The 15235-nt window shown below is 41.8% G+C and overlaps 1 protein-coding gene across 2 annotated transcripts in view; it reads right to left on the bottom strand.

Annotated features, from left to right (window-relative positions):
• Positions 1-15235, bottom strand: part of LOC109989051 (zeta-sarcoglycan) — a 380910-nt gene that overhangs the window by 85321 nt on the left and 280354 nt on the right. For both annotated transcript variants that reach the window (XM_065954498.1, XM_029278628.2), the window contains one exon: positions 1793-1880. In XM_065954498.1, the coding sequence (XP_065810570.1) occupies positions 1793-1880 (88 nt within the window). The remainder of the gene's footprint in view (positions 1-1792; positions 1881-15235) is intronic.

Raw genomic sequence — 15235 nt, forward strand, 5'->3', positions numbered from 1 at the left:
AAAACTTCACAGACATGTTTTGAGGAGCTCTGAGACTTATTTACACTCGTTGAAGAGGAGGAGGATATGTGACCTTTAACCAACACATAAGCTTGTTTTTGGGTTAGAGAGAACTCCCATGATTTCCCGCCAGCCACAACGTCATCTTTTTGTTTATGCATTGATTGAGAGCCCGCCTGGAAGTGGAATTTACTATACTGTGGGTTTAATGGGACCTAATAGGGACCTCGACTTTTACAGCCAACCTCCAGTGGACACTCGAGGAACTGCATTTCTCTTTGCATTTCAGCGTTGACTTCATTTGTCACCATCTGAGGTTGCCGCTTGTAAAAAAGACTCTAATTCAAGTTATGAAATATTGTTTGTTGTTGAGGCCTAATAGAATATGTCATTTTGCAGTATGTGTGTCATATGTCCTCCAAGTGGTGTCCTCTGTTGGAAAGCGGGGCGCTCGCTAACACAATAAGAGCTTGAAAAAAATGATTTAGTTGGGAAAAGAGCGTGGCTGTCAGCCTCAGTGAGATACAATAATAGAAACAGATCGCATTTATAGTTTGATAAACAGAAGGACATAAAATGCATTCAGGAATTCAAGCACAAACAAGACAATATAACTGACCATCCTGGAGAAATAATCTGGTTTGAGAAAAGTTTACTGGCGTGTGTGTGTGTGTGTGTGTGTGTGTGTGTGTGTGTGTGTCGGTAAAAGCAAACAATATCTTTACTTGTCTTAATATCACAGCCATAAAACAGAAGCAAAAGCATGTTGGGGAAAATTGTTGTTTTTAATTAACAGAAATTACAGGAACACTTATGCACTGTCGCCAATGTCCTGATGTGAGCGCTCAATCTTAATCCTGGTTTTAAATATGTATCAACCATCTGTTGTTTTTTAAATTTAAGTACTTTTCAATGTTCTCACAATCATTAAAAACAGAGATTTAACTGATTTAAAACTTGGTCTATTAAACGTTAAATGCTGTACTTGTGATTAATAGCTGAAATTTAATAGCTACTTTACTTTTACTTTCTGTTTGGATAAAAGTCTGCTTTTATTTTGAAATACAGTAATGCCCTTCTTTATTTTGAATGTCTATACTAACTTAACCTCAGGGTACTTTACTCCCCGTTTGAATTCAACCATGCTTTTATTTTGAAATGTTGATCTGTCTTAAAATGAGAGTACTTTGGTTGCTGTGTGCTTTTATTTTGAAATAAAGTAAGGCCCATCTGGTAGATGGAAGGTTAGGACATGAAGTTAAGCACAGAAACAGGAAGTGGCACGGGACCTCGTGGCGCAACGGTAACGCGTCTGACTCCAGAAACAGGAAGTGGTTTGGGATCCCAAACTGAGGTCAAACAGGTCAAAGGAACGGTAACAAAGGTCAATGTGTGATGTCATAAGGTCAATGTGTGATGTCATAAGGTGGATATTACTTTGAACTCGTCAGCTGAGCTTTCTGAGAGTTTGTTAAAGTGAAATGAAACATTCAAAGATGCAGCAGTGTCCTTCTTTTACATCACTGAGACTACAGGGAGACACTGAGGACCACTATCTACGGTGAGCCTTGAGGGACAAAATAGCACGGATTAAAATAAATGGGGGGGCTGTGACACTGAAGGCCCTGTCTCATAGGTGCAGAGTCCTGTGTGTGGTATGGAGAGCAGGCCAGAGTCTGAGGACTGGAGGTTTCTAGACGTGGTGTGAGAGGTACTGAGGGGTATTTTGACTATAATTCAGGATCTAATTGGGAGCCAGTGGAGGTGTATATGTGTGTTTTTTTGGTCTTACCCACGGTGAGCTGACCGGTCAGCTGTCCCTCGTCATTTCGAGCATTTACTGTCACATTTCTGTCTGATTGGAGGATCAGTGGACTGTCCTGAAGAAAGAGAAAGAGAGGGAGAGATGATTAAAACAACATCATGTTAAAATATATATTTAAGACCTTCAGTCTCCATCCTTACACACGCCACCCCTCTGGGCAGCAGTCAATACTGCATTAACCTGCATAACCAACACTGCCGAAGCTTGTATCAACTCTCACACTGCATACTTGAATCCCTCTCCTCTGCCTGTCTGACACACTCTGCATTTCATTTGCATAATCTATTCAAAACAGCATCCTGTCTGCGAGTGTGTTTGCTTGTTTCCAATCTTGTGTGTCTCTCTCTGTGTGTGTGTGTGTGTGTGTGTGTGTGTGTGTGTGTGTGTGTGTGTGTGTGTGTGTGTGTGTGTGTGTGTTCACAAAAAAGGCAATTATTCTCAAACTAACGAGCTAAATGCAACTGTGACCCTGACCCCTGCTCTCCACTTTAGAGTCTGATCAAGCCACGCTCTGCACACATTAGTTTACATTCAGCGGATGTGTTGCAATGAATGCAAAGCCAATATCTGCCATTTAAACTCAATCTAACAACTTACTTTCTCCCTTTACCCGCCGTCTTTCTCTCCCTCTCTGTCCGGTGGAGTGCATCAGTCTGCAAATCATCCTACTCACATTCTCACCCACACTTCCCCCATCACTCTCCATTACATCTCTGCACGTACATTATCTTACATTTAGTCTATTCGCCTTCCCTTTTTTGCCCTCTCTTTTTTTTTTAAAAATGGCTTATTTGTTTTGATGGCGTGAAATGAATAGCTCACAGGTGACCCAATTTTTCCGTTGATTTCCCCAAATTAATATCGTGATGCATTCTGCTCTGAATTCCAAATGAGAATTGTGTTAAAATTGGAAAGTCGTTGATCCGTTGAAATGGAAAAAAATCTTCCCTCCTTCCTTTCCTCATCACTCCCAATCCACCTCTCTCACCCCTCTCTCTCTCTCTCTCTCTCTCTCTCTCTCTCTCTCTCTCTCTCTCACTTTGTTATTCTGTTCATTATGGGTGGATATTCATTGTTTTCAGGTGTCTGCTTGTGCATGTGGAGACCGAATCTCTAATATGTCACACCTGTCTGTGCTCCATTTCAGAGCGTCCAAACACTCCTGGGACGGGCCGATGACAAACACTAACACGGACCGCTGCACGAGCGTGAAGGACGATTACAAGTTGTTGTTTTTTGGTAGCAGAAAAAACACAAATTGGACTTGTATACAAAGGACATACATGTAGAGAGATTAAATAACAACTCAACAAGTTAGCATATCCAAGATGTACACACACTTCCATCCAATAAGTGCTGCATGTGTACAAGTACAATCAGCCTCTTTGCATGCACACACACACACACACACACACACACACACACATGCACACACCAGCCACTAACGCAGAGTCAGGTAACAAATTTGCAGACAACAAATGAGCACTCCATATCGTGCATCGCCTCCCTCGTCTGGTTCCCGACGCATGTGCACTGGATTAATTATTTCAAACGGGCCGTGTGATAGGCTTCACTATATTATCTTTCCACTCTGTTTAAAGCCACGGGCGCTTTGTAAAGCATGACAGATGTAATGTGCTTCGAATCATTCCAGCTCGACGGGTAGCGTGCATGAACGGGCCTGATCGCGTTCGTTTAGTGCAGGATTCAGTCACTCAGAAGTTGCCAGCGCACACGTGAAATCTCATTTGATTAAGCACTCGTATGCAAATGCGAGGAAATGCCGACTGTAAATAATTGCCGCATATTAAACAGTTGCTAATTTCTATTTACACAACAGTTGATTGAAGCCAAACAATCTGCTTGGTGGAGCTTATGTGACACGTATAGCAGCACGTATAACAATAACGGCAAGGCTCACTTGATGAGGAAATAGTCGATTCTACCTTTAGGCAATCAACGGCAATCACAGCAGAAACAAAAGGTCCTTACTAGCTTGGTAACCAATTACAAATCTATCAAATCTAAACCTATACGCTTGTATTCGGAGCATAGAAACAAGCTCTAAAAGTGTTTTTTATTCATTAAATCCTTCTTTAAGCAGGAGTACTCCCACTGATATACAAAAACCTCTTCCTGGTCAAACAGCAGCACAAAATGTTCCACACAAAGAACAAACAGCAGACCAACAACAAGCAAATCAAGCAATAAAACCAGAAGAGTTCAGCAGTAAAACATTTGCACACACTCGTCAGACGATCCTTAATCCTGGGTTTAAAATCTTGTACGGCCTGGCGCACACTAAAAGATATTTAAAATCTTAAACGATTTTGAAATTGTGAGAGAGCCCACACATGAGCCCACGAAAAATCATGACAGATTAACAGTTCAGTTCTCATAGTGTGTGGAGAGCAAGGAGACGACCAACTCAGAACAACACAGAATAACAGATTAATTCATAAACAACCAGAGTCTCAACTATCAGAACGTGTAATCCTGCGTGGTCAAATGCAACTTTAGAGTAAACAAATATGATGGGCAAGCTAAATGTGGCTAACTGTTAGCTTGCAAACATTTTGGTTTCCTTTCCTTGTCAGTTGGATTGTGGTTTGTTTTACAGGACACGTATTAAACACTTGGGTTGTTGCCACACATCAACTAGTTGCTCCTCCATTTCTGAAATCCATTTAACTTTTTGCTTTGTGTTTGCTGTTGTCGCCATGGTTACATTTGTTGTTCTTCCTGCTTCAGTCAGCTTACTTCCTGATTGGCTAATGTTCTGTTCCACGTGGCAATTCACAGAGTCTGTGCTCGGCCGTCCTCGGTGTTCTCCAGACTCAACAGGATCGTCAATATTGAACACATTTAATATTTAGGGATGAAGGCGCATAGTGTGTCTGTAGGGAGCACTTAATTTGGTCTAAAAATCTGCTCTGAAAGTCGTACAGGAAGCTTTTAATGACGCTTTAAATAAGCTCCATCTATTTCCTGAGACCGATGTGTAGGAGAGGAATGAAGCCATTCAAAAGTAGATGTTGGCAAATTTGGACAGCAGAAAGAATGATGTCATCATTTAGCATGACTTGTCTTCGGAACCCCAACTGAAATTGACTTCCAGCATCCCTGATGACATGACAGAACGCGCCGCAACCGTCATGCATGCGACATGTTTGTCAGTGCATTTAGGCCCAAATTGTTACAAAAACATATATGACACATGCTCCGGACTTTGTGCACAAACATGCCGGTTGTTAAGTTGAGATCTGAGTAGCGAAGAGCTGCAGCTTCCTAGTACCATAAGGTTATTTTTCAAGTAGAACTACATTTTTAAAAACTTGAGCCTGTTCACATTTTATTCCATGCATGTATCCCCTCCATGTTTATTATGTTTAGCATCTAGCTCGACATTTGTCTGTGACATTAACACTTAATTTCTCTCCATGAAAGTCCGTCTTCAGTGTAGATTGTGTGATGTTTGATGATGGTTAGACGATGTCTCACTTTAATGTCAGTCTGATGTTGGACATGCTTTTTGTGGTTACTTTTAAATGGCTTTCGGCTCAGCAGGATGCTAACCGTTTCATTGCTTAGATGTTGATACATGTTGCGAGGCATTGCCATCTTTAATCATGTTTGATGTAAGAAATACAATCTGTATTTGAATTATTCGTACACTGGTGTATTTGTGTGCAGAGTTTGTGCTATTTTTGACACATTTTACTGATACATGATATTAAGGCATTGCAAATTTGTATGCCAGTTGCAGCTGCCCAACATGGATGATCACACGTTCTTACACTGACTGCCAACAAATCATGCTGTGGCCAATTTTCAGCAGCCTCTCAGTGATTACAGATGAGTCCACCTCAGATACGCCTCAACACCATCCAACAGCACTTTCACCCACAACAATTATGCATACATGCGCTGATTAAACACTACAAAATGAGAGCTCCCGAGCTCCTCGAATTATAAATATATATCAAGCCCCTTCTGAAATGTAACCCGCAGCTAGTTCTTTGGAAACTTTTGAGGCTTATTTGTTAAGATTTGAAATACTCTTAGACCATTTTAAAGTGCACAAGGTTAGACATGTAGGCTACATCGATTGTTGCAGAATCAGTGGTTAATACAATACACTGTGTGCATGTGATAAGTTGAGGATCTCCAGTAAATTAGGAATTACCCCCTATTCCCAAAAATCTACACAAAAAAGAAATGTAGTGCAACTGATTTCACATTTGCCATGCGTCATTACCCACAATCACATGACAACACCTCCTTCCAATTGACGGTATATTTAAGATGCAAGATCTCCGCTCTCTCCCTCTGCTCCTTCCTGTCACTCCTCAAAGTTCTGCATGTAAATGAAAACTGTGAGGTGTGATGAGGGCAGAGCCTAGACGCCAAACACAAACTGAAATACTGTAAGCAAGTGTGTCCCCATAGATGCTTCCTGGGCAGGCCGCCCATTGATTTGTAGATCTGTGGAATACCGGGTTGAGTCATGCTGTCCGTCTGTATACACAGTTTATGGATCTTAATAAAAGTGGCTTTACTTGGTTTCATGGCGAGCTGCAGCATTTCTTTAGTACACATATTTTGTTTACTTTAGACTCTCTTCATTCCTTATCTTCCTCTCCGGCTCACTTCATCGTCCCTCTGGCTTTTGTGTTTACTGTTTCGCTCATAAATCTCCCCTCGTCGTGTGAAATGTGCATGGCTGCATGAATAAATACACTAAAGGTGTATATACACATATATACACCTTTATGTATAACATATACATATACACATATACACGTCATGCACTCTCCTGTGAGCTGACACAACATTCAACACTGCGCCATTAATTCAGTTAATAGTTTAATTTCACTTTGATTATAAATACAGGCACAGGCATGCCAGCCTGAGGTAGCCAATGTAATTAGTCAGGTAATAATAAGCCGCGGACTCGTGGCTCATCATCGCAGCCTACAGCAACCAGTACAGATGGGGTCTAATAACAGCTTTCAGTGTGCCTGACACACAGCCTGTCTCACTGCTTCATCTGACCGTCTGTCTGACCGTCAGTCTCAACAGGTCTGCACTGAAGGTAAGTAAGTGATGTGATTGGTTTATTTGTGTTCAGTCATCACTCTAATAGCAGCCTTCATCTCTCTCGTCTGTCTCCTCTGCTCCGTCTCACTGCCTGTCTAACTTCATACAGAACCATCCTAAGCACAGGAGCCTCATACAAGATACATTAGGTTGATTCATCTCTGCCATCAGCCTAATAACAGCTTTTAGCTCTCCTGCCTGTATCCCTGTGATTGCCTGTCTCACCTCGCTGTCTTAAAGGTTATGGACATTTACGAAACAAGAGATACTTACTGTATATCTGTCAATCAAAAAAAATAAGAACCTTTCAGTTCTTCACTCTCTGCTCTGTCAGTCTCCTTCTGTCAAGACATTATGTCTCCACTGCTCTGCTCAGTGTTCATCAGATCTAAAAAAAAGGCATCTGAAAAAAAAGATTCAGTGTGCAGAGGCCTTCAGGGTGGTAATTGTAGGGTAACTCACCATACAATAAGGAAGGAAACAAGGAAACACCATGAGAGGACGTTAAGGCGTGTTGTCCATCGGTGTATACAGTCTATGATACAGACCTAACAAATTATTGTCACTCTTTCCTGTATGAATCTTTAAAGAATCCCACTTAGAGTTGACAGAAGATAGAGCTGAAAATGTGTAGTTAACAAGTTAAGAAACACAGGAACAGTTATTTGACTTTATAACTGAAGACATGTAGTCTAAGCTCTCACAGAATACCAGTCAAACAATGAGTGATAAAGTGCCTGCGGTGTCCCTCCATTCCTCTTTAAACTTTAATTCAGCTAATTAGCAAGCACTATTAAATAAGTGATGTGTTTGTTGGTGTGCAATACTAATTTGTTGTTTTCGGTCCCCGCGGTCGTGTAACAACAGAAAACAAAACAGGTTTTGTCATCGGCGTACTCTCAGGGTGCCCGGTTTTAATATGTTGTAGGGTCTTGATGTGCATTCGGGGGCCTCATCATCTCCGTTACATTTCATCAGTGACCTGCAGAAGCTTCGTGTTGATGGCTTTGAGATCATTATAAGGGATTTAAATCTCAACGTGACAGCTGGTGTGAAAAGCAGCCAGTCGAGACCAATAAGGTCGGTTTGTGTCTGCTTGTGCGTTGAACTCACATTGTGCAAATTCTGAAGGTCAAAGCATCAAAGTAGCTGATATTAGCTGCTGCTAACTGAGCTTTCAGTTGCTGGAAACTTGTCAGGCAGCTAGCTGGCTGAGAACAAAAAGAGTATGAGCTAAGATAGATAACTTAATGAGGGAAACAAGCTAGGTATCCCAGCACGCTCTGAGCAGTGACTCCACTGCTAGTGATACACAATGAATAAAAAGTTTTTTTCACTGCATCAGTTCGCTGTCAGTAGACACATATGGCGAGAGTGCAGAGTAAGGGAGGGTGTCTGCTCCTCTTCAGTGTTTTCGTTGTGTTTGTTTAGTGTTTGCGTCTCATTAGCTTGTGTGTGTCTCCTTTGTACATGTAACTTTTAGTAGCCGTGGTGTAAGTTTCCTCTGTGCAGTCTATTTTGCTCATTCGCATGAATGGTTGTATAAATAAACTAGACTATATATTTCACCTTGAATAAGGCAGCAGTGTCGTGATATGTGCGCTAACAAATTGCAGTCTTAGGTAGACCTGTACACAATTAGGTCAGAGTAGTACGAGATTTTCCAAACCATCAAGTTCAATGAAATATTAATAAAGTCAGCGGCTGCATTACAGTCAGGGGCATTAAAGTCAGGTGTGTTTTTTTTTTATTAATTCAGTGAGGAGTTTTCCTCAGGACTCTTAAGAGCATGTTTGGATGCAAAATAAAAGATGGTGCAAAATTAGCTGTAAACCATAGAGTGTAAGAAACATGAACGTGGTAACAGTGATGTCACTGATTGGTTTCTGAAGAGATGTTTTTGTGCGGCCGCAATTTTGGAAATGAAATCTCCACCTAACATTTTGTGCCTTTATTGTAGAGATAGGACAGTGAGTAGAGTCAGAAATCAGGGAGAGAGAGAGTAGGGAATGACATGCGGGTAAGGAGCCACAGATCGGATTTCAACCTGGGCTGCCCAATTGGAGGACTGTAGCCTCCCTACATGAGGCGCAAGCACTAAACAAAATGCAGTTTTATTGCACTTGTACGTTGGCTTTATCTCTTTAAACCAGAGGTCGCAGCTTGACCCAGAAGTAGGTGCATCATAACGATGAGGTAACAGAATTCTAAAAAGATCTCCTCTTACTGTTTAACAACGATTTCAGCGAAATGTAGGGATACAAAACAAAAAAAACTTCAAACAAATCTCAGTATTAAATGGTAAATGGACTTGAGCTTGTATATTTCTTTTCTAATATTAGTAAAAAACGCAAAGCACTTTTACACCGCAGGTCACACCTACACATTCACACACTGATGGTAGAGGCTGCTGAGTAAAGAGACCATCAGAAGTAACTAATCAATTCATACACATGCATACACTACCAACAAAGCAGCAGAAGCAACTTTGGGTAAAGTTTCTTGCCCAAGGACACATCAGACATGTGGCTGCAGGAGCTGGAGATCAAATCCCTGATTGAGAAACGACTGACTCTACCAACTGAGCCACAGCCCGGTGAGTGTCCTGGACATGACCGCAAAGTACAAAATTGTGATAGATTTATATGCCTTCTCCAGCCATTTAGTTGGATCCTTTGACCCACTGAGGCGGTCAGGAAAGGTCAGGAAACCTCAACTCACTGCTCAGGTTAGCCTGTTACTGTAAGACAACTTGTCTTCCCCTACCAGGCGTCCAGACGGTCCATAACTTTCTGATGTGAATTGACCACAAGCTACTGTTGGCTATCTTTCTGCCCACCAAACACATCATCCCTGTGTACAAAAACAAAAATGCTCCACATGTATAAATGAGCTACTCCTTTCCCCCTGCAAATCTGTCCTCGTCCAGCTGACAAGCTGAGCTAAAATACATCTAGCTGGAAAAGAAGTAGGAGTAGAAGGAGTATTTTGCTCTAGCCTCTGATTGGAGTTTCTGGCCGTGCATTTCATAATCCAGAGATTTGCACAAACTATCCTGCAAGTGAGGTTTTACCAATGATACCTTCCAACCTCAGGGCTTAAAGATAAAACACATCTGCAGGATTTTGCATAACATTTCAGATTAGAGCCCTGGAATACATTTTCATATAATAGTCTTAAGCACACAATCGGAGGAAACTGTTAGTCCTGTTGTGGCATTAGTTCAATATTTTTTGTGCGAGCTTCTGCTGAGGCTGAACAAAGCCTGCCAGGACATGATGAGATAAGAATAGTTTACCCATAAAAAAAGGGAAACGAGAGAGCGAGAGAGAAACTGTGTGCACACTATAAACAGCTTACAACTTTCTTTAATCCCAGCTGGTATTAGTTTCTCCCTTTTGTTTACTTTGCTGCAGTTTGGGACTCACTTATTGATGCATGTTGTACTGCTGTTGTTTGGTGCTCTATTTGTTGTAATGCTTATGTTTTATACAAGACCTTAAATCTTCCCCTAAACTTGGAGAACAGTATTTAACCTATTCCTGTGACAAAAAACAACAGATGCACGCAGATGAGAGGCGGTGCAGAAGGAAGATTAAGGATATGGATATTACAATTTATAATATTTGAACATTTACAAATAAGCACATTTACTTTATTATATTAAGAGAGTCTAAAATTCTACAGTTCATTTATCAGAAGCTTGTATCCAAAGCAATGAAAATCAGAGAGCAACACAAGCAAAGATCTAGAGACATCAGGAAGTGCAAACATACAGCTTTAAGTCCTATGGGACACACAGGTGCTGACAGGAAGTGACCAGAGGCAGAGCACAACATCGACAGCTGTTCTTGAGAGTTCTAATCAGCATCAAAACCATCCAAAATATCGCCATTGTCATCATCATCAATATCTTAAAGGTTGTAGATGTTCATGAAAGACTTGGGTCTTTAGCATTTTCTCAAAGATGCAAAGGGACGGAGCGCTGGTGGCGTAGTGGTTAGGCCCATGTACGGAGGCCATAGTCCTTCAAGCGGACGGCCCAGGTTCGACCTGTGGCTCCTGTCTGTACCCACTCTCTCTCACTGATTTCCAACTCTATCCACTAGCCTATCCCTCGAATAAAGACACTAATAGTGTCAAAATGTATTTTGGTAGTTTAATTCCACCACCCGGGGGCGACAGAGGAGAAGAGTCTAGTTAGAGACTAAGGACCCTGTTGTGAAGGTTGGATCAGACGCCTTTCATTGGCAGAGCGTAGTGGGCGGGAGGGAGTGTAGACCTGGATGAGTGATTTTAGGTAAGAAGACGTTTTTGTCGCTGTTTTGTAAGTGAGCAGCGAACAGACTTTTAAATTTGATTTTATCAGACTTAATATATATTTATAGTAGAGCTGCACCGATCCACTTTTGTTCAGTTCCAATCCAATTCCGATTCATATACACATTGTTGTTGTTGTTGGAATTAAGGTCAATCACTTTAGGCAAATTTAATGAAGGTGCAAAGGACTTGCATTTCAACGCAGTGTCTTCCTCAGAGTCAAGAACATGTTTATTTCTTCAGCTTCAGTGATTGTCTAGATTGGAATTCTATCATCATAAACAGCGTCTTTTGTGTGCAGAATTAGCTGAATCCCATAAAACACCACAAACAGACAGCATGAAAGCATGAAAGGTTTGCTGCACATGTACAGTTTATGTCACTGTGTAGGCTACAAAATAATCCTATATCCAGGACTGCTGTGTCTGCTTTAAATGTGCACGTAGGAAAATTCAAATCATTTCTGTTGTTATGACAATGAAGCAGTGAAAGGTTGAATCGTGATCCTGCAGTGTGGGACTTCAGTGCTAAGCAGCAGAACTAATATGAAGGTATGCACGCTTAAAACACCTCATTTTGTAGAACACATGTACCCACACACAAGGTCATTAAACATAGGCTACAACATGATTAGCATGCAGACTGTGTTCAGTGATTAACAGGACAGACTCACAGAGCCAATACACTAACACTGCAACGTCTGCGGCTGCATCACCACTGTATTTGTCTCTATAGAAACAACTTTTCCCTCGAGTCCTGTGTCCTGTGGCACGGTCGAGGAGTGGAAGAGAGACAAGATAAGTGGAGAGGACGGAGGAGGAGAGCAGAGCAGATAAAGTTGCAATGCTCCATTTGCTGTGAAATATTCCCCTGTGGTGCAAATACTTGAGGTGAAAGAGGAATAAGTTAACTCTGGAGAAGTTTGTGTGTGTGTGGAGGAGATGCGTGTGTGTAAGTTGCTTTGTGCATGGGTAGACTTGACCTTGTTCACCTGTACGTGTCCAGCTGTATGAGTGACTGTTGCTTGTACATGTGTGTATTTTTGTGTGCCTGCCCGAGCAGACATGTCTTGCTACTAATAGATTATCGATCAGGGTCAGTGTCTGAGGCTGGTACTGGCACAGACATGCACACACACACACACACACACACACACACACACACACACACACGTACACACACACACACACACACACACACACACACACACACACACACACACACACACACACACACACACACAGGCACATGCAGGCTATTGAATACTAGGGCTGGCGAGGAAAATCGATTCACAAAAGTATTTTTTATTTGACGTTTTAAAAATATGTTTTTAGGAGGGGGATTGATATTCCAACATGAAGTTGTGTCTGTAATCAGAAAAACAGTCAACAAGAGCAGCCAAAAGAAGACATTTTTTGGGGAAATTAGCCATCTGTTGTTCCATCCAACTGAAACAAGATAACCAGTGGCAGGTTGTCTTCATGTCTGACATACAACAAACTCACCTCTGTGAGCACATATCTACTATGGTCCTGAATGCTCTGGACTTGTTTGGACCAGTGAAGGTAGGCGGTTTTAAGGCGGCTCCACACGGCCGTTTTGGATGCCCCTCGGTTTGCCAGATATGAGAGCAGTTATCAGGTCAAACCAACAGGTGTTGCAGTGATGGAAGCGGGCAAGAGAACTGGTTCAGTTAGAAGTGATTGTACTCGACCTAAAAAGCCTCTGCATGTTTCTAATAAGCTCCACGAGCAGAAATGTGCTCAAACTAGGATCAGTATTTGCTGTTGAAAACTTGAGAGAGGTTAAAATGCAGAAAGGTTTACAGACCGATGCAGAGCTGGCTAAACACTGAAGCTTCAGAGTCCACCACATGGCAACCTGCAGCAGCATGGACTCTAGAGAGGAGGGGGCAGGGGGAGACAGCTCTCTACAATGTTTAGAATTTGACATGCGGTACCTATTTTAAACACTAGGGGTCAGAGTTACATATTGCTCCTTTAATAAGTCAATCGATAAGTTATCGATACTATTAAGTCACGGTGCTTGTTGTATCACAATACTTTTGAATTGCCATACCAATCGCAATAATCGGGATCAAATGGAATCGGCACCAAAGCAAAAAATTATATACATATAAAACTGGATTTATCATTCTTACATGTCAGGCTTTCTGTTCCTTTTTACACACAGCAGTTTGGATTTTTTAAGACGGTTGCTGCACTGTCATGGATTCCAATCTTTCGGATGATATCTCAAAATCCATTTACCATCTGATGTTATCCTCATATATGTGTTACTGCTCTTGTTCCTGGTTTCTTCTTGTACAGTTTCCTTGCTGTCTCTGTTCCATCCAATTCCCCGGAGGATCAAAACAGATCCTTTTTCATTTGTACTGAACCCATGGCTATATGGGTGAATGTGAGTGTGTATACGTTTATGTGTGTGTGTGTGTGTGTGCGTGTGTGTGTGTAAAGACCATATTCGCTGTAGGGGCCTTACAAACCCTCCTCTTTAACCCTATCACCTCTTCACATTCAGGACAATCTATCCCATCAAGGCAGTACAGATCTAATAGCCATCATAGCTCGCAGGGAATAAACACTTACATTACTGCTATATTACTAAAGGCTGCAGAGCCCAGCGCTAATCTAGATCACTGTTATCTTCACTGGGGGGGAATATAACTCAAGAACACACTGGCTTATTCTTTGCCTTTAAGGTCAGCAGACTCACACCTGATAGATCATGGAGTGCAGTTTTAGGAACAGAATGTGATGATTTATAAAACACTGAAAACCCATATCTATTAAGAATAGCACAAAGACAACATATCAAATATTGAATTTGATGCCAGAAGATCATAGCCACCCAGTATACTGTATATAGATTTTCTAATGTTGTTTGAGATGAAATCCCCAGATTCTTTGCTGTCTTTTTAGATAATTGTGTTGGGCTTTGTGATTTCTTATATGGACATCTTGAGAGAGACTGGAAACGTGGGGAGGGAGAGTGGGGGATGACATGCACCAAATTGCGTCTCGATCCTGGGGCAACCTCTGGTTTTGAAAAATTAAGCCAATGTGAAAGTGCAAAATCCTGCAGTTCCTCGAGTGTCCACTAGAGTCTGGCTGCAGAAGCACAGGAAGTCACATACACACCCATTCAAAATGGCCAATTTTTACAGCAGAGATTAACATGTTTACAGCCTGGTTCAAAAAACAAATAGGTCTGATTAGCTCATGACTCGCTCGGCACACACTGTACGGGGGGGTGAATGTTTTGATTTGATGAACGATAAGAGTTATTCACAATAAGGCGTGTAGCTGACCTGATTGACAGGTGGGCGCGGTGTAACGGTTTGGCAGGAGGCTTAAAACCCGCCTCAGCTCCAGCTGTCAGTCTGTCGTTAGGTTGACTGAAAGTTAGGCTGAGACAGCATTTCCAACATGGAGACCGCCATCGATGGGACTCCAGCGCCCCCTGCAGTAACAGATGGGTGATGACACTCAGGCATCATCCATTAATATTTACAGTCTATGGTCATGATCAGGCATTGAAACCTGCCACCATTGCGATGAAGGACTGTAGCGTCAGCTGGGGCACCTCCTCTACAAACTGAGCTGTCTGAGTGTTTGCCAGCACAGTATTTCACAGAGTGGTGAGCCCAGAGGTTGTGTTAACCCAATGGAGTATTTTGAAGGTGAGCAGATCATTCCCAGTTTTCCCACAGAGTACATCCTGGAGGTGATCCAATCAAAGATAAAGCTAACACAGACATTAGTTGTTTCCACCAGGTGTCGATTCACAGAGGTGATAGAGAATAACATACTGAGTGTAAATTCATCAACATTGTTTTTTCAGTGACCAGTCCATTAGATCTATATCTCCCGCTCCTCTCAACACTTACGTACTGTATGTGTCTTTTATCAAGCTCAGCCTCACCAGCTTGTTATCCCATAGTCATGGCTGTTGAATAATGTATTCAGG

The sequence above is a fragment of the Labrus bergylta genome, chromosome 1 (genome assembly GCF_963930695.1).
Source record: "Labrus bergylta chromosome 1, fLabBer1.1, whole genome shotgun sequence".
Classification (NCBI taxonomy): Eukaryota; Metazoa; Chordata; class Actinopteri; order Labriformes; family Labridae; genus Labrus; species Labrus bergylta.